General features: G+C 40.2%; 1 protein-coding gene across 1 annotated transcript in view; it reads left to right on the forward strand.

Annotated features, from left to right (window-relative positions):
* Positions 1-21,150, forward strand: part of eys (eyes shut homolog) — a 182,577-nt gene that overhangs the window by 138,061 nt on the left and 23,366 nt on the right. Inside the window, exons 40-41 of the mRNA XM_080868851.1 lie at positions 5,414-5,522; positions 12,567-12,790. Of these exons, the coding sequence (XP_080724977.1) occupies positions 5,414-5,522; positions 12,567-12,790 (333 nt within the window). The remainder of the gene's footprint in view (positions 1-5,413; positions 5,523-12,566; positions 12,791-21,150) is intronic.

The raw sequence follows: 21,150 nt of genomic DNA on the forward strand, positions 1-21,150 counted from the left end.
TTTCCCTTTAAAACTGTCCTAATTCGTGTCCTAATTCTTCATGGCATAGATTCAGCAAGAGGCTGGAAACAATCCTCAAGACTTTTGGTCTTGGCATGAGAGCATCACACAGATGTTGCAGATGCAAATCTTTTGCTCCACCACATCACAAAGGTGCTCTGTTGGATTGAGATCTTGTGATTGTGGAGGCCATTTGAGCAAAGTGTTGTTCTTGTTCAAGAAACCAGTTTCAGATGATTTGGGCTTTTTGACATGGCACCGTGTCCTGCTGAAAGCAGCAATCAGAAGGCGTGCACTCTGTGGCCATAAAGGGATTGGCATGGTTGGTAATAATACTCAAGTAGGCTATAGCATTTAAACGATGGTACTAAGGCACCTAAAGTGTGCCCCACAAAGTACCGCCCACACATTACACCTCAATCAGCAGCCTGAGCCGCAAAAACAAGGCAGGATGGATCCAGGTTTTCATGGTTTTCATACCAAATTCAGACCAGTCATCTGAATGCTGCAGCAGAAATTGAGGCTCATCAGACCAGGCAACATTTTTCCACTTTTCTCCTTTTTAGGTTTGGTAAGTCTGTGTGAGCTGTAGCCTCAGTTTCTGTTCTTAGTTGACAGGACGGGCACCCGGTGTGGTCTTCTGCTGCTACTTCAGGTTCAAATTGATCTGCCTGCACAGATGCTCTTCTGCATATCCTGGTTGTAACGAGTGGCTATTCTGGTTACTGTTACCATCCTGTCAGCTCAGTGCAGTCTCACTTCTAGCAACAACAAGGCATTTTCACCCTGAGAACTCCCACTCACTGGATATTTTCTCTCTATCAGAACATTCTCTGTAAATCCTAGAAATGGCCGTGTGGAAAAAAATCCCAGTAGATCAGCAGTTCCTGAAATACTCAAACCAGCTCGTCTGGCACCAACAACCGTACCACATTCAAAGTCACTTAAACCACCGTTCTTCACGATTCTGATGCTCGGTTTGAACTGCAGCAGCTCGTCTTGACCCTTTCTACGTGTTTAAATGCTCGGAGTTTCTCCCACGGAATTGGATGATTTGTGATAATGAGCAATTGAACAGGTTTGCCTAATGAAGTGCTTCTCAGTGAATGTGTATTTCATAATTAGATCCCTTAAATCACTTTTCTTTTAAATTAGCACCGTATTCACATTACAGCCACATTATAGGTGGGTTGTTTTGTCCAAGCAATGTTTTTGTACACATACTCTTGAGTGTCTTTCCTCCAGCACAGAACAGAATGAGCCAAGGATCAGTCAACCAAGTCTATGACTAATGGATGAGGCCATGATGTCCAGACTTTTACTTCCTCTACAGCTCCGATAAACGAAAACAAAACACTGGTTCACGATTCTTCTAATGCAGCTCTTGCTATGCCCTTCCTGTGTGTCCTGAAATAGTATGTGCTTGCTCTGACCACAAAACACAGGACAGCAAATAACAGGAAGAGCATTAATTATTAGTTGCTGATTAAATTATTATGATTCTCTAACTGTTGCTTTTCACAATAATAAAAGAATTTAAAAAATGGCGACTTTAGTTTCTCGTTCAGTTTTTAATTCAGCGAGCATGCTATCATTTGCATCGCATATTGAACTTTAACGATTATTTAATTATTTAATCGTTAAACTTATATTTAATGGCCTGTTCAGTGATCATCGAATAGTTTTGTAGAAAAAAATGAACATGTGGGTGTGAAATGTCTCCTAGCAACAGCCGCTGGTACCAGGAAGAAAACAGACTTATGCTGTGAGAAGAAACACTGGAAAGAATTTCAAAAAAGTAACTTATTTCAGGGCATCTCAGGGAGTCGGGGAATCTGACTTCTTTGAATTATTGTCACAGAAACATTGGAAACTCCGCTTTCTGAGTTCGAGTCCTCTTCAGCTCCGAAACGCTGATTTACTTCACTCAGCATAATGTTTGCTGATATAGAACTAAGAGGGCATTTTAGTACGAGTCAATCAATGGTGCATTTTGTTATACGATGTGGTTAGATCAATCTTATGATTTGCGTCTATCCTATTAATGGGTACATAACCCCTTTGCAGTTTGTGAAAGTAATTACCAAACTGCTACATTACAAGTGAACACTTCCCTGCTGGGTATTAATCCTTTGGAGAGTAATAGAGAAAAATGTATTTGGGGAAATGGCACGCCATATGTGCGCTTGTTTCAAAAGTATCTGATTTAATAAGGGCCGTTTTTGTTTTTGAAACCACGTCCTTTTTTTTTTTCACAGCAAGGTATATGTATCAATTACACACTATTCAGAGTTGTATTGACAAGTCCTCCCATGAAAGATTCAGCAGCAGCCCTGCCTGCTCACTTGGAGTTTCTTTTGTGAAGCTTCACAATACCACGAGTGTTGCTGTGTGCTGTCTAATTGTATTGCTGGAGATATAATGATAGAACACAGGCTACCCAAATTAATTGAGGCTTGCCAGTCACAGCACAAATTATGCAGCAAATGCTGCAGTGCTGCTTGTGTGAAAGTAACTGCACCAGAGCCAGCCATTACAGTCAATGTAGGTGTAGTTTATGATCTGATAAAGAGCATGTTGCACTTATGGAAAAAACAACAACAAAAACAACAAACAGACCCCTTTGTATATCTTGTGCAATAGGTGCAGTGGTGTGATATGACATTTCATGATTTGTAACCATATGTAAGGTTATTTTCAGTTAAATCAGATGCAGCGCCGCAACCTGTTGTGCTAATAAGAATATCAAAGTAACAGTTGGTACTTGTCTTCTTTGTGTGTGTGTGCCAGCTACAGCTCACTGATAATAAACCCTACTGAGCATAGTCTCCATTTGCAGAACTAACAGACACTTAAATCAATCAAATGACTCACAAATGATAACTTCACAACTTACATGTTACACATTATGATTTGCTCTTTGTAAGAATCAGAAATATGGCTAGAATAACAAGGCTTTTTTGTGCCTTTTTTCCCCCAGACACTAAAAACTGTTGCAAGGGCACCGTGCAGTGCATGATGTTTTACTGCCATCTGTTGCCAATACTTTCAGATGTTTCATGCAAAAGTAATATTTTAATGATTGTCCTCCTTTATTATTAGTTGTCTGCAGGGGACTGTGAAGAGGGAATGTTCTTATTGGATTGTAGAGACAAACACCCACCTTCAGGTTTAACAAATACCTCTGTGTAAAGGTGCAGTCCTGAAAATATTTGCAAGGTCCCTTAACATTCCAGGTAATATTTCAGTGGTGATCCTCCGGAAAGTTGCTGTAATGCAGTTGCCCTTAATTAGTCACACACCAGACGCAGTCTAAATGAGGATGTTAGAGATGACAAATCACTCATGATTAGAACATTAGCCAGATGAACAAATGCATAAATGATGATTGAGTTAGGAAAATGATCACAGCCATATTGTGGTGTGGTCTGTCTTTGGAGAAATATTTATCCGTCTCTGTTTGTTTACCTCAAACTGGAACTTTGCTGCGTGGGTCCTGTGAGACCCAGAAATGAATGGTGCACAAGGGGCCCAATAAGAAATCACAGTTTCTTCCCTACATTAGAGAAAACCACTGTTTCTTTTCCTTCTTATTCATTCATATGTTTGTTTGTTTGGTTTTGGGCTTGTGTGTATGTGTGTGGCGATTATAATGTGGAGCTGTAGGTCATATTTCTAGCTATCTACACCACATAAAGTAGTTGTACTCATTTTTAAAAATATATAAATAGTCACGTTTTCCTTAAAGCAAGACTATTGTAAATTAGCTTGCTGGAATATTAAATGTGCTCATAAGAACTCATCAAGTTCGCTTACTTTGTGTGCATGCTTTCCATATCTCCCAGGGACAGTTTTTGTAGCATCAGTAGCCCGAATAAAAGCTACTGTGGTAAGCACCAAAATATTCATCAAGCGCCCTCAGCAATAGAGGTTGTAATGATGTTGTGATGTTTCATACCTCGCAAAATGGTCCATTTTTGTTGCACAAAGATAAGGATTGATATATCGCACAACTCTATCCCTTTCATTAGGATCCAAGGAACAGCGGGGCAATATCCCAATGTAAGAGAGTGAGCTCACTGGAACACACTGAGCCCCACCAGGATGTTAATGGATGTCTTTTGTGGACATTAGGTTGCCTTTCACATTTGCCAATGTAAATGTGCCTTAATTTATCAGTGCGTGTGTACAAAACGGCTCTTATGATTTCCACACCTGTAATTAGTCCTACCTGAAGTTGAGTATGATTGCCGCAGGGAGGTGTCCTGGAAGGCTGTTTCAAATTAGCAGGAGGGCGATTGCTCTGATTGTTTCCATCTGGCTATTAAAGCAGACGTTTGAGGGTTGTTCCTCATCAGTCATCATCGGTACAGTCAAAAAGAATGGCTGAATAAGTTACGAAATACGCACAATCGTAGTTGTGTGGCGTGTTTACAGGCTGGTGGCAAAGAAACCCACTGAACACAAAGGGCATCACGCATTGCCGTGTTTACGTGTGTGGCGGAGAGCGTGCAACCTTTTGCATAATGTTGAGCCTTTTAAAGTGGCTTCTATTGTGTACTGCCAGCATAAGGCCGGTGATGAATTGGGGAGAGGGGATCACTTGACTTTGCCAGAGCTGGAATATGACACAAGTAGACCATCTACTTAACATTACGGCTGCAACATTAATGACTACTACAATTGTATATTTCCCCAGAGAGACGCTGAGGGTCAAATGATAAAATTATCTTCCTTCTCATTAGGTTTGTAATGTATATCTAGTTTGTGCCCTCGTTTTTATCATTAATTAATCCTGAATGACATAATGAGCACTCATACCCATAATCATGTTTTTGGCCTATTGTTATCATTGTTATCAGTAGTAGCAGTGGTAGAAAATCATAGAAAATGTTATTAAAACTGGTATTTATGTCACAGATCATGTACCTGGTTATGATTGGTGATCTCACTCTGTGGTTTTTCTTTAGGCACTCCATAGGTACTGTTGCATTACTGTGTCCATTTCAATTTGGCTGAGAAACACAACTACTTACAGAAAATAAAAAGCACTGCAGCACTGAGCCAAAACCTGTTTCTGGCTTTCTTATTTAAATCCAAAACTGGGGAAAACATTGCCTGTTTTTTCTTGTCTCTCCTGGGTTTAGGGTGAGAGCTTGTGATACAAACGGACCATTACTTCAGACCCAGTGTGCCAGTGCATAAAGTGTCTTATAAAACGATGTGTAATGTATATCTAGTAAGTTTATGGAATATTCTCCATGGTCACATTAGGAGCTTCACTGCTGTCTGCTCTGTTTGTTTCTCCATCAGAGCCTTTTCCACACTTTGTTGGCGTTATTGTGAGTATCAGACATGGCAGGGAGAGGGCTTCCTAACTTACCCCTGGTTTCTGTGTCTTCTCTTTTAACAGATACAATCTGCCTGTTGGCAAACAAAGAGGCCCGTGTATGATTGAAATAGCTGCAGATAATGGCACGGCTCAGCATCTCGAGGAGTACATCTCATACCCTGTGTCACAGGTATCCTGACTTCTCTGCACTCAAATCTACCCTTTGTACAACCATCATCTCATTTCAAACACATAATTATCTCTCAGTTATCTTATTCCTTTTACAGCACAGTTTGCCTTAAAAACATTGAAATGTTGGTACAGCAGTAATATCATCGCCCGTGGATCCCGATATTCTTCAGTAAATAATAATAATTAAAGAAATACGCATGTATTTCCATCGAGAGCCATTCCAGCATTTAAACGCTGCTCTAATAATGAATGCCACAAAGCCATCAGTGGCTTTTAGTTTTTGTAGCAGGGTTGTTTGTCAATGTCTTTGCTTATATAAAGGCTGCATTGTTATCTAAAATTTCTGAAATCTGCTAAATGTCATTGTGACAATTATGAAGTAAAACAGTATAAATGCAGCATTAATGTTAAAGAGCAACACAGGAAATATGCCCTGGCATTTATGTCATATAGACAGATGATGTTTACTGGCAATTTTTTTTCCCTGACATCCCTGCATTTTTGTCCCACAGCCCTATACATTTGGCACCCCCACAGTGCCAACAGACTCGCCACATTCAAATAAACAACTTATAGAACTCATGACAGCAGGGCCATCAGTAGATTGACTGTATGTTGTTGTGTGCTGCCAAAGCCCATTGCTTTATGAATACAAAACAGGCTTCAATTTAGAAAAAAGTGCATCTTTTACAGTATTATCTATAGATAATCACAATTGGCAGACATGTAAGCCACATCAAGCTTGTTCTATTATTAATCACAGGCTGGTCTTTTTTTTTCTGGCTCATTAATTTGATTAACAACACCTATATTTGTTATTAATTAATAATTTTGCTTTCACATTCAAATATGCAGAGAGAGTCTCAACCTTCCCACTGGCCCAACATGCCTCCCACTCCTCAGTGTGATTTATGGTCTTCTAATTTGAGATGCCAACATGTTTCTTTGTTCCTCATTCATTACACGAGCACTATCTTTGCTACAATTAGACATCACAGTGCTAAACTTTTTCTTGTATTGTCAGGTTTAAAGATGAAGTGAATGAGTGTGTTTCTAAAAATAAAAAAATACTACTTACACTTACACTTACACGCTGTGTATATTTGTGGATAAACAATACCAGTAAAAAGCTACTTGTAGTGTTTTGTATCAAATGAAGATCTTAATAATGTCTTGGAAACAAATATGTGCTTTAGTTATTTGTGTTGTATTTGTGTTGGCTTTATCTGACACTGTCAGCCAAGAGAAGAAGTGAGTGGGCTCAAAACTAAAGCCAGCTGTAGACTTCAGAGAGAGATAGCTGCTGTCACTTTCCAGTCTAGACTGCCGAGGCTAATCAGACAGCTTAGCAGATGTTGGTGAAGCAATATTGCCATCTATTTCACTGTTAGTATATGTCAAATTAGAAGTATCTTGATTTCTCACTAAACACTGTTATCTAGTTACTCAGGGCTGTGGCAAAGTGGCAGGCTGTAGTTTTCATTTTGGATCAGTTTCTTTTTAATTAGTACAAAGACAGGATACACCCAGCTATAGAGCTACTGTGTCAGGGTTCACAGCAGGCTTGCTGCTCTACTGGTGTATGAGACCAGATTGCATTCAATGCCCAGTAGCCGGTGCCGTAGGGGTATAATTACTCATAGATAAATGAAGGTATACATGTAGATATATAAATACTAATAATATGGCAATCTTAAAATAATGTGGTGAAATGTAGTTGTTATTGCAGTACATTAAAGTGCTTAATAAGCAACATCAGTTAGTGTAGGAAAAGTAAGTTACAAGTAAGTTTCCTCAGTCTGGCTTGTTGCACTTTTCATGTTTACATTCTACACTGGTTATAGTTTTGTATTCTGTGTATATAAAGCTTTATTCTGGTTATATTTTTTATAGCTGTTGGTTTTCTCTGTCTTCTTGTTTTTGACGTTTTGTTACATGTATTTATATTTACATTTTCTTGACATTTTTGATTCATGTTAAACTAAACAGCACCACGTAGACCTAAGGGCAATGATCATTTCGCATACCCTTCACATACGTAATCATGGTTAGGCTCTAACCTGAAGGCCAGTATTTTTTTCATCAGACAAAGGAAACAATCAAACTTTTTTGAAGCGTTAAATGAACATATCTATTTTCTGGCTTTGAAATATTACCTCTACTTATTCACACTCTATCCAGTATTTACTAAGCAGAGCAAATTGGCTTTAAGCCGCAATCAGAAAAAGTGCAGATTGGAGTAGCAATTTAAGCCAGCGAGTCAAACGAACAATTGCCAAATTTCTGAAAACAAAAGCACTTAGTTGATTCCAGTAATGATCAAAAAAATTTACCAAGGGCAGTACAAATTAGCATAGGGTCACAGACATGCATGAGTAACCTGCCGTCAGCACAAATACAGTTACTTTTAATCTGACAGGCATAATATACGCATATGTTTTAAGGTGTTTGTGTACAACTTCTGATAAATACTACAAAGGGTCATTTGTAGTACCATAAGTAGTAGGATTGATGTGTGTGTGCGTGCGTGCACGTGCGCTCTCCATGGTCCTGAATTGTGGAGGGAAAAAAAGAAGAAATAACTTGAAAATTCAATCTGAAGATTTCATGTGTGTCATGAAATATTTGTTGGTGTGAGGCATGCCATGAGGCCCTGTGACATTTGTAAAAGTAAGAGTCAGATCTTGTTTGACCCCTTTAGAAGAACGAGAGGGAGAAAATGAAATGAAGGTTTGGAAGCAGTGGGCTCGCTGTGAATTCTGTTTGGAGGTTTTAGGTCTTCCTTGATTTTTTCCAGCGTGTTTTTCTTTTAATATATATAACAATGTATCTGTAGCAATCTATAAGCTGTGATAATGTCCCCCTACTGCCAATCAAAAAGAAACACAGCCCTTTTGACACACCCTCTCTTTTCTTGTTATAGCAGCAACTAGTGAAACCATGCAAAGTGTTAAAAGACAGAAATATTGTTTCTTTATTAGATAATGGTGCAATTACTAAAGCATTTTAAATAATCCCCTTGCCAAATGCTGTGGTCCGAAAGGGAAACACCTTCAAATATATATTCAATAAGGCTATCCACAAATAAAACACGGCCTTGGCTTTTAAACTTTTCACTATGCATCTTGAGTAAATCCACACAGTATGTTTTTTTCCTTGCCCAAAGATGGTTCGCACTAGCCCAAAGGCATAGTTAACCTCGCCCCAAGGTTTTTGTCTGTTTTTATTGTGGCCAAGTTTTACTCATCTAAACTGGCCTTACATGTGCATAAGAAGAATATGAAACAGATTCCACACTGCCTAGCCCTGCCTTCAAATAAAATTCGAAAATGAGCACACTGCTCGTGTGAAAGCGGTGCTGTGGGTCCACTTACAAAGTCATGAATTTTACATTAGTGGGGCTTTTCAAATGGACTCTTCTCATAAACATGGTAAACATGCTTGAAGGCACCATAAAGTCATACATTATCATCAGCCCATCATCATCACACAGCTACAGTGAATCACATACAAGCACAGTTTAGCATGTTTTAAAAGCAGCCATCACGCGCTGCTTGTTTTATATGAATCCTAAGCTTTTTTAAAGATACTTTCAAGGTCCTTACAAGTGTGGCTTCATTGCACATACATTCACAGGAACCCTGTCATGCATGTCTCTTTATAGGCTTTTAAATCTGCAGCGGTTATGTCATTTAAAGCTTGTATTGAGCCAACGTCCTAAATGATAATGTGGTCTAACACTTAAGTGTCCCTTCACTGAACACCTCCACTTCAGCTGTCCAACACTTCCTCCGATGCCAGCAAGCAGTTATGACGAGTGCCAAGGATGTATACATTCTGACATGACTGATGTGATTTTGTAATGGCAGAGACGAAACTGGAAACAGTAATATTCAGTGTACTTTGAGCTCTTCATACTGTTAACATCCAGTATATTACATGACAAGGTTGCATTTTATCACTAGTGGCAAGTGGCAAATGAGCTTTTTTAATCTCGTAGTTAAAAGAAAAGAGGCATCAGAGAGGCCAAGGCAGCGTACAAGAGAAGGATCGAAGACCACTTCACCACCAACAACTCACGACAGGTATGGCAGGGAGTTCAGCACTTAACCAACTACAAACCTGGCAATACCACGTTGACTGAGGGTAACGCGGAGCTTGCAGAGGAGCTGAACCACTTCTTCGCACGCTTTGAGGTGAAGGGACCAGAGGCAGCAGCAGCAAAAACATCGGACAGCAGCAGCCCAAGCCTCATAGTGCAGGAATATGAGGTGAGGCGCACACTGAGGGCAGTGAACCCCAGGAAGGCCACCGGACCAGATGGGGTAACCGCAAAGGTCCTAAAAGAGTGTGCAGACCAGCTGGCTGGGGTCTTCACTAAGATCTTCAACACTTCACTGTCCCAGTCCTGCATCCCGCCGTGCCTAAAGTCAGCCACAATTGTCCCACTGCCAAAGCGTACTAACATTAGCAGCCTCAACGACTACCGACCAGTTGCTCTAACACCTGTTATAATGAAGTGCTTTGAGAAACTGGTCCGACGTCACATCATGTCCTGCCTGCCACCCACACTCGACCCGCTCCAGTTTGCATACAGAGCTAACAGATCAACTGAAGATGCCATTGCTACAACGCTCCACACCACCATCTCTCACCTGGAAGTGCAGGGCCGTTACGCCAGGCTGCTCTTTGTTGACTTTAGCTCTGCTTTCAATACGATACTCCCGGACAGACTAATAGATAAACTGCTGGAAATTGGACTTCCTTCCACCACCTGCCGCTGGATCAGAGACTTCCTCTCAGACCGTGTACAGAGAGTTAGAGTGGGGCCTCATCTTTCCTCAGCCCTCAGCCTCAACACCGGCTCTCCACAAGGCTGTGTACTGAGTCCCCTACTGTACACTCTGTACACACATGACTGTGTTAGTTCCCACCCAGACAACACAGTCATCAAGTTTGCAGATGATACCACTGTGGTGGGGCTCATCTCAGGGGGAGATGAGACTGCATACAGAGCTGAAGTTCAGAGGCTGTCAGATTGGTGTGCAGACAACAACCTGGACCTCAATACCACCAAAACAAAAGAACTGGTAGTTGACTTCAGAAGGAGGAAGTCCGAGCTGCAGCCTGTCAGCATCAACGGGGAGTGCGTGGAAAGGGTCTCCAGTTTCAAGTTTCTGGGTGTGCACATAGACACAGACCTCCAATGGAGCTCTAACACCTCTGCGGTCTTAAAGAAGGCCCAACAGCGTCTCCACTTTCTGAGAATCCTCAGAAAAATGGACCTGAAGAAGGAGCTGCTGACCGTCTTCTACCGCTGCTCCATTGAAAGTGTGCTGACATATTGCATCGGTGTGTGGTTCTCCAGCTGCACCACAGCACACAGAAAGGCACTCCAGAGGGTCATCAACATGGCCCAAAAAATCATTGGACATCCTCTTCCCTCCCTGAAGGACCTGTACAGCACTCGCTGTCTCAAGAGGGCACGCAGCATCCTACGGGACTGCACACACCCAGGACACCGGGTGTTTAAGCTGCTGCCGTCTGGCAGGAGGTTCAGGCTGCTGAGGTCCCGAACAAATAGACTCAAGGACAGCTTTTACAACAGGGCAATAGCCCTGATCAATGTAAATAGCTGACCTGACTGGATACCTCCCTGGACTTTTTAGGGGGAGGTAACAATGTTTAAAACGATAACAATAATATTTATATTTATAACAAGGTGCAATAATAATTAATGTGCAATAATAACAGTGTGCAATACACATACACTTATTCTTCTTTTTTATACTAAGTTAATATACTGTGTTGTGTTGTTTGTTACGTTGTGATGTGTCATATCGTGTCGTGTTGTGTTATATGTAGTGCCGACGTAGGACAGTTTTTCCAATTTCATTGTACTACTGTACTATGTATGACTGTGCAATGACAATAAAGAGTTATCTTATCTTATCTTATCTTAACATCCGGTGTCCATAATTTGACTCAGAAATGTTCACATCAACACATTTCTCTTTTATTATAGTTTGTTTTGTTTTATTACCCATAAGACCTCAGAGTAAACCACAGGAACAGTTAGAATCTTTTAGGACAGAACTTGAAATCTTCTGTAGGTTGAAGAGAAATGACAAAATGTAAAGGAAGGAAATTTATACAGTACGATGGAATAAAATATAGGCACTTTTATGCTTATGTGATGTACTCGTTTGTAGCATTTTTGCAGACACAGCTGCAGTTGTTAAGTTGACTGTTACAAAAGAATAAGTTACAGGTTCACACAATTTCTCTATATTAGCCAAATGTTACCCAATTACCGCACATCAAAGGAACCTACCAGTGTTTTTTGTTTTTTTAATGATCATTATCTCTAGATATGTGACATCCAAAGAACTGAAAAAGAAAACATTACTCGGTGCTCATATTTCTCTAAACTTACGAACGCATTAATTTTGATGGTTAGTCTCACATTAAACATGGAATACATTAAATGCCCAGAATCCTCACTTCCCTTGCACCCACTGTTTTTTTTCCACACGCCATCCACTGCCTTTAATTACCCATTAACTTCACAACTGGAGGATAAGTTTTAACATAACAGTTAAAAAAGGCACAACATTTAAAACAAACAAACAAACAAAAAACAAACATGGGGTCTAGTGTAATAATGTAACAGATAGTGTAACTGACTTATTAACAAGAATAAAAGTTAGAGTCTAGGTGATACTAATACCGCATTACACCAAAGGGTAACAGTAGCTGAGTCGGTTATCTTTCTTCTTCATCATCTCAGGATACATTAAGGTCCTAATAATGTAATAGCAGTAATAATTTCACACACACACACACACACACACACACACACACACACACACACACACACACACACACACACACACACACACACACACACACACACACACTGTGTTTTCATACCTTTGTGGGGACATCTAATTGACATAATGCTTTCCCTAGCTGCTTACCATAATATATACTGCTGATCACTTATGTGTGTTAATTATTTATTTATTTATTTATTTTACAGGGGACCTTTGGACCCATATTTCTTGGGGATGTTTCATCTCGGTGGGACATGCATGACAAGAGTGAAAAAGCAGAGAAGAGATTCATTGGTTGTATCAGAGAACTTCAGGTCAACTCAAAGGAGATTTACCTGATGGGTGAGGCAGTTAGAGGGAGAAATATCAAGAACTGTGACCCTCCTGTCTGCCAGCACTTTCCTTGTCGTAATGGAGGAACTTGTATCAGGTAACGGGTCACTTTTTACCCTATTAAAGTTTACTTAATTATCTTTAAACCTGAAAGGTACAAAGAATATAGGAAATCCAACTGTCCTTCTTTATGGAGTAATAATACATTGGACTCAGTAACTTGACGTGAACTGCACCAGATTTGTATAGAAGACTGAAATTGCCAGAATCAAAAACCAAGAAAAAAAGAAAATAAATAAATCAGTATATAAATTAGAATGCCATTACATGCATAACTTGAATGTATCACATAAAATAATGTAATTGAAACCAATGTTGGTATTTATGTAAATATGGCTATTCACTAACCAATTCTTAATGCAAAACTCATCAGTTGTCAGCCTTATTATATCAGCACTGATCTAATTCCAGTGTGGGCGTACTGGAGGGTAGCTGTGCTCTATGGAACATTGGCTTGTGCCGTGCTATCAGTGCAAAAACAACAAACAAACAAACCAAAAAAAATTGTAACTTGATTTTTTGTTTTATTAAGCGAGAAAAATATTTGGCAATTTCTATGATAAACTGTCATCACACGACAGACATTTTTGTCTAGTTTTGATCTAAATTAGCAATTTCTGCTCTTTCTTGTATTCTAGCCACAATGATGCGCGTTATGAGTCATTGAAATGTCTGTAATGACGTCTGGAGCAGGCGGGTCAAGAACACTTCATAATGCTGTCTTTCTGCAGTAAACAAAAATAATTTCAATTAGCAAGCTGATTTATTTTTCTTCTTTTAATGGATGATGGCCTTCTCAGAAAGCTTGTACCAAAACACTGATTGCACTATGAACAACACAAAGAAAGGGGGTTCAGGTGAAAAAGCAACTGCTGGCTTTATTATATTGCTTTCCCTCAGCTTTTCCATGTCATGGATTCAAAAAGGTGCTGGGAACATTCCTCGGAGGTTTTGGTCCATATCTTTATGATATCATCACACAGTTGCTGCAGATTTGTTGGCAGCACATCCATGATGCCAATCTGCTATTCTGCTTCCCTAAGAATCTCTATTGAATCAAAATCTGGTGACCTTTGGGTACAGTGAACCCATTGTCATGTCCAAGAAAGCAGTTTGAGCTTTGCGACATGGCAAATTATCCTGCTTGAAGCAGCAATCAGAAGATGAGTACACTGTGGTCATAAATTGATGGGCATGGTCAGCAATAATACTCAGGTAGGCTGTAACATTTAAAAGATGTTTACCTGAGGCCCAGGTATGTCAAGAAAAAACCCTTGCCGCTATAAAAATGATGGTCTTACCAAAAATAAATTATTTATTCTCAATGATCCCAACTAAACCGCCACAAGATTGGTTCAGATCTCTAGATTCATATATGTCCAAATTCCTTTGGAAAGATAAACCCCCACGTATAAGCTTAAAAACACTACAAAAGACCAAGGATAAAGGAGGATTAGAACTACCTAACTTTCGGCACTACTTCTTAGCCAACAGGCTTCAATTTATCTCAGGATGGCTAAAACATACCCTCTTAGATGAACCTTGGCTAAATGTAGAACAAGCACTTTGCAATAATCTAGAGATTTCAGACCTACCATTTATCAGCTCAAACATCCAACGACATGAATGCTTTAAAAGCATCAACATCAGCTTTTCTCTGACAGCATGGTGGGAGTTTCTAAAATTGACGGCGTCTTCATTAATCCCATGCAAACGTACACCTATCTGGAACAACCCTGACATATTACAAAACAATAATATGATAAACTTTTCAGATTGGAGTGGTAAAGGAATCAAATATTTAGAACATATATTAGAAGGAACAGAATTTATTTCATTTGACGGACTAGTTACACAATATGGGATCAACAAGAAAAGATTTTTAGAATATCAACAAATTAAATCCATAGTAAAAAAGAAATTTAAACCAGATCAAGTTGAACTACAAACACCACCAAGTGTGGTTCAATTTCTTACTCTTAAAACCCCAAAATTACTATCCAAAATATACAGAATGCTTTCTAAAACAGATGAATCAATATCACTTCCTATTGCAAAATGGGAAGCGGATTTATCAGTTAACTTAGACCTAAACTTCTGGTCTCAGATTTGCTTAAAAACCTTTCATCTAATTAGAAATCCCAGTCTTCAATTAATTCAATACAAAATATTACATAGAGTGCACTATACAGGGCATCGGATGTTCAAGATGGGCTTTACGTCTACCAACAACTGCTCACACTGCCAAACCAATTCACCGGACAATTATATCCACGCTCTTTGGTTCTGTCCACCAGTTCAGAAGTTTTGGCGCGAGATATGTGAAGACTTATCGAAGTGTCTGAAATGTAACATTCCAACTTCCCCCTTAGTGTGTCTACTGGGCAGCTTAGATAATGTCACTTCAGAAAAGAATATCGCCCATATGGTTTTCACTGCCCTATGCATAGCCAAGAAAACAGTCCTCATGAACTGGAAAAATAAAAATAATCTTAATTCTAACCAATATAGAAATTATCTATTAGATTACATTAGTCTTGATACAGCCTCTGCCACCACATCAGATCAATTGCTCTGGGCTCCTTTGATCAGCTCCATCACCTAGTGGGGGTGGGGGGTCATAGTTTGGTCCCGCCTTCACTGTTGTGATTGGTGTGGGGGTAGGGACAGGCTTAGGGTGTCGGGGGGTTCCCCAGGAGCATCTTCCTTGGAGGGCTCAACCCGGGGTTGCGGTCATGGCCTATTAAGGGCTCTGTTGGCTCTTAGGTGATGGTTTCCTCGTGGCTGCGTGCAGCGGGGCTAGGGGAGGGTCTGTGCTGACAGACGTGGGTTACTGACCTGGTAGCCTGGCTGCCCCTGGGTGGGTCCAGGACGGACGTGGGGTTCTGGGGGTGCTCGGTCTCTGGGCTGGGGCCCTGGCTGGGCCTTGGGGGCTTGGGTCCTGGTTGGTGTGTTGCCGGGGTTGTGGGCGGGTGGGTGTATGGGGCCCCAGCCCTGGCGCAGGGTGCCGCCAGTGCATCAAGCCACCTGGGGGGCTCTTCAGCTGGTGGGGGAGGCTGTTACATCTTGCAGGAGGTCTCCTCTCTTCAGGAACTCACTCTGCAGGAGTGGGAGATACAGGAGAGGTGGAGGAAGATCTCAGCCTGGGCGTCTATTGTTTTGTGTAGTCTGGAAGATGAGTCGATGATGGGGTGGGTGCAGTTTTCTCTGTGGTGGGGTCGGGTGGGCTGTCCCGGGCTCTGTGGGGCCAGGCGGCGCGGCTGAACCGGGCCCTGGTCCGGATGGGCCTGGGACCCCTTAAATACAAGCGCGCTCATGCTCACAGGTGTACACACGGGTGCTCACACACACAAACAACACCCTTTTTGGCTCCTACCTCAAAGCACACTGTGCGCTGTCCATCTTACGTGCTGCACAATAATGTTTAATATTTAGTATTTACTGTTATATTCCCATAGATCATCGTGATGTTGTTTATTCTATTGCCCTCTTTTTCTTCTGCTTGTTTTCTCTCTTTTCTTTCTCAACAGGTGATCCAGGTGATTGATATATGTATTTTTTGTCTGCTTATTTTGTTGGTTTTTGTTTTTGCCCTTCGTCCCTCTTCTCCGCTGTTTTTCTTTCCCTCTTTCTTTCTCCCCTTTCTTTTCCCCAGTCAAGTCTGTCCCGTATTTAGCAAGTGAAAATAAAATAAAATAAACAATAAAAGGTGAATCAAATAGACCATAACGGCAAGGCTGGGATGGTCTATTTGGTAAAGTAAATCCGTTGGGCATCTTTCTTCGCCTTTAGACAATAATTCTGATGGCAAAAGAGCCAAACGGGACAGGCAAAAACCGTCATTAAACCACCAGCAGCAGCAGCCTGAATCATTAATTCAAAGCAGGATGGATCTGATTAACATGTTTTTATGTTATATACCCCACATTTTGACCCAACCATCTAAATGTCACAACAGAAATTCAAGACTCAACTGAACAGGGAAGGTTTATCCAATTTGCGACTATCAAATTTTGATGATGCAGTGTGAAATAGCTTCAGTTTCCTCTTCTTAGCTGAGATGAGTGGCATCTTGTGTGGTTTTCTGCTGTTGTAGCCCATCTGCTTCAAGGTTTGATGTGCTTTCAGAGATGCTCTTCTGCATGCATTGGCCATAATTAGTGGGAGGATTTTTGTGTTACTGTTGCCTTCCTGTCAGCTCAAAACAGTCTGACCGTATTCCTCTGATCTCTGGCATCAACAAGGCATTTCCCCCCTGAGAACTCCCACTCACTGAATGTTTTCTTTTTTTCAGATCATCCATTCTCTGTAAACCTTAGAGATGGCCATGTGGGCAAATCCCAGTAGATTAGGACTTTCTGAAATACTCAGGCTTGCCCTGCTGGCACCAACAACCATGCCAGGTTCAAAGTCACTTAAATCACCTTTCTTCGCGATTCTGATGCTCAGTTTGAACTGCAGCAGCTCGTCTTGACCGTGTCTACGTGTTTAAATGCTCTGAGTTTCTCCCACAGTATTGGATGATTTGTGTTAATGAGCAATTGAACAGGTTTGCCTAATGAAGTGCTTCTCAGTGAATGCATACTTCATAATTAGATCCTTTAAATCACTTTTCTTTTAAATTAGCAACATATTCACATTACATCTACATTACAGGTGGGTTGTTTTGCAAGCAATGTATTTGTACACATACTCTTGGGTGTCTTTCTCCAGCACAGTATGATATGTGAAAAGAGCAAGCCAAGGATCAGTCAACCAAGTCTATGACTTATGGATGAGGCCATGATGTCCAGACTTTTACTTCCTCTAAAGCTTCAATAAAAACACTGGACCCACAGTTCTTGTGATGCAGCTTTTGTTATGCTCTTCCTGTGTGGTAAATGTCTACATCTCTACATCATCCCAGAGTCTGTAACATTTGTTCTATTGAGAATTTCAAAATTTGAACTTATGAGTATTCTGCCTCAGGTCTCAAATCTCCTGAAATAACATGTTCTTGCTCTGAAAAGTCGATGTAAAACACAGGACAGTAAATAACAGGAAGTGCTGCTGCTTGAGTTCCTGCCATGTGATTGTTTGATTAGATATTTGCATATTTTGCATTGACAGCCAGTTGAACAGGTGCACCTCACAAATTGGCCAGTTAGTGTGTTTTGGTCTGTTTAGAGCTGTGATTTCTTCTAAGGGAAATGGATCCATTTGTCTCAGGTGTACTATTTAGCCTATTTTCTCTGAGCTTATTGTTTTGGGTTTTACGAGCCAAGATTTTAAATCTGACTTTATTGGTGTCATCAGTGCAGTCAGCTGTTTTCAGCTAAAAGGCTCTAAAATCTTATTTTCCATTGTCTGTCAAATATTACGACAAGAGGTATCAACCAGCAGGTAAACATACATTTACTGGATGACGGGAGTTATTTCTCCTGGGAAATGATGAAGTCAAATGAGAGAGAAAAGAAAAGAGATATTGGATTTTAATTCATCAGGTCATCAGAATGTGTCGCAAATGAAATACAGCGTAACATCTGCTGGATGTGTGATCTTCTGTCATCTTGAAAGGAGGCTGGAAAGATGACACATGGGTGTTGTTTACAGCTTCAAATTAAAATCTCCCTAAAAGAGTAATGTAGCCATGGCCAGTTAATTTTCGCTTTTTCGTGTCAATTTTCTCTTGTCCACTAAAGGCAATCGCTACGCCAAGTTAGTCCTGCATGCCGAGGTGAATATGCAAAGATCTGCTCTTCCTTTATCTTTATCTAGTGCAGCTCATCAGACTGCCATCAGGCCCCACTTACCAGCCATTTTGCCTGTCTTTTTAAATATGCATTAACTACACATGATGCTCTTTCACCTTAGGTAATCCAGAAAATAGTTGCTCTAAATGCCTTCTTCATTGTGTTATGACACTATCAATTAACAGATGCATTTATTCAACAGGAAATGAAAAAGGACACCATGAATATTGGAATGTGAATAGCTCCAAGAATACCAATTAAGAGCTGGTGGCATTGGCTTGTCATGTGCGAGAGACTGGGCCTTGCAATTATCTGTGTGATGAATACGCGTTATTGCAGTATCCTCTTGAACCACACAGCATGCGGAGGTCACCAGGAGTTCAGAGAGCTCTGGTCTATGTGGTAGTTGCCCTGAATTGCACTACTGCAACATAATAAGATGAATAAGGACTTTTATCAGAAGTTCAGTTGGGGTGATTTTTACCACTGCCTGCTTTTAATGTGGCTCCTGTTCATTTAGGCAAGTAGAAATATCAATATTAAACCCAAGAGGATAATGGCTTGTGGCTGCTGTGTGATACATACACATTAACCAGCCAGGCAATCAGCACCTGAAAACTGTGTCCTTTTTATCTTCAGTGCCAGCCCTGCGATGGTTGATATCTGTGTCGTTTATAAATTTCGGCTGCAGGTCACACAGGCAGATGTTATTAGACTGAGTGTCAATGCAGTTTATTTTCAAGACATATACACGCATATAATCCTATTTTCAAAAAGGTTAGAAGACAGTGTAAATATAAGCAGAATGCATGGATTTGCAAGTCATTTTAATACTTTGCTTTATTGATAACAGCATAAGAAAAACATTCTGTTTATATTTCAGCTGTTACTTGCCGATATTATACAGACTTCTACCACACAATTGTGTCAATGGCTTCCAGCTTTGCATTCAGAGACTTCTTTAGATTCCGTGATTTATTTAATGATATTATGCACCTTGCATAATTAAATAGCCACATTAATTGTGCACACAAACAATATTCTTAAATTGTTGAACTGTTCGCCCACACTGTGTTTTACAGCACCCTGAACCCATCTCCATAGTTACTTCTGAAAGCCTCTCTGCGATCCTCTTTTTATACCCATTTATTGTTTAATTGGAGGTAAATGCGCAGACCTGATTTCATACAGTTAGATAATAAGTCAAAAGGCATCATGATGATTAGATAGTTTTTTAAATAAGTGTCTTGTCCCTGGATACTCTTCTCCCTGACTGTGAGTGTCCTGCTGGGGTGCTGATGCTGATGGCATCCCAGTATGCCTCTCTCTGTGCGTGCGCTGAACCTTTTGAGTGAGCAGTTGGCAGCGCCTGAGGGTGTCTGTGGTTAGGCTGCGAGCATTAGGAACCGATGTTTACTCTCCCCAGCGAGGTCCTATTTTGTCTTTTTGTGCTTATATCTAGGCCTTGTTTGTCGCATAAGCAAAATTTGATTTCAAGGACTTTGGAAAGTAATACGGCAAATAATTTTCTTTATAAAATAACAGCTTTTATACTGCTTTTTTAACCATAACACAGGATTGTATCCCTCTGTCTTTGTCTAATTTAAAATTTACACAATGATCTCAAACAAGTAAGTGGGGCAGATAGCATGACAGGAAAAAAAAAAAAAAAAATCAAGTTAGGGGGCAAAGAATTTTTTTCTCAGCCCTTTAAGCTTATTATCCAACATGTCAAGCTACTTCTTTAAGTCCATCTATCAAACCGGTAAAGTACAGTTGATGAGAGCTCTAACAAGGATGAAAATGACCCCAAAACCTAAAACTTGAGCTATAAAACCAAAGCTGAATTAGATGAAACATACTGAAATTCTGAAGGTAACTGCTGAGTTAGAAAATGATTCTCTGTGAGCCTGTAACTCTGACGAACACATTTCTAATAAAAGCATTTCTGATTTATTGTTAATGGAAACTTATTGATTGCAGCTGCTTTAGTGTATTCATCATGGAGTGAGATTGTGTGATCTTCTCAGGGAAGTAAAAGGAAACGAGCTGATGGTCTACAAGGATAATATAGGATAAGGATAAAATGAACAGAGCACATTGTATTCACACTCAGAGGAGAATATGTGCTAATTGGTTGAAGTAGAGATGGCGCTTTGCTGATTCTGTGGTGGCCGTGTTTTGGTAGCACTCAGTCCTCCTCATAAGTTCACTTCTGGCAAGTGTTCTTCACAAAGAAAGTGCAACTAATTTTACCTTAATCAGACCTCCAGCTATGCTTGTTTCAAAGTATCTATAAAATAACTCAAGGTCCAAGAAACAATTATTCCACTTCAACATAAGAAGCATTCTGAGCACAGTTGTGGTCTCAGAAGGATATTTCCAAAGAAAGCTCGCTCATTACAGACTTTATTGCATTTGCGTCTTTGAATTTTGGAGGACGAGTGCGTTCAAAACAATTCTGTGAAGATTTTTTTGTTAACTTAATTTTTATGTTGGTTTGTTTGCACTAGTAAACATGTTTAAAATAAGTTCCTGTATAACCTTGACATATTATAAGTAACAAATAATGATAATAGGTAAATGGAAGCAAGTTGCACACAACTCAATATGAAAGGAAAATGGCATTCAGCATTTAAATTTCCCGTGAGATCTGTTTTTTTTT

This window comes from Rhamphochromis sp. 'chilingali' (genome assembly GCF_963969265.1).
Source record: "Rhamphochromis sp. 'chilingali' genome assembly, chromosome: 20".
Lineage (NCBI taxonomy): Eukaryota > Metazoa > Chordata > Actinopteri > Cichliformes > Cichlidae > Rhamphochromis > Rhamphochromis sp. 'chilingali'.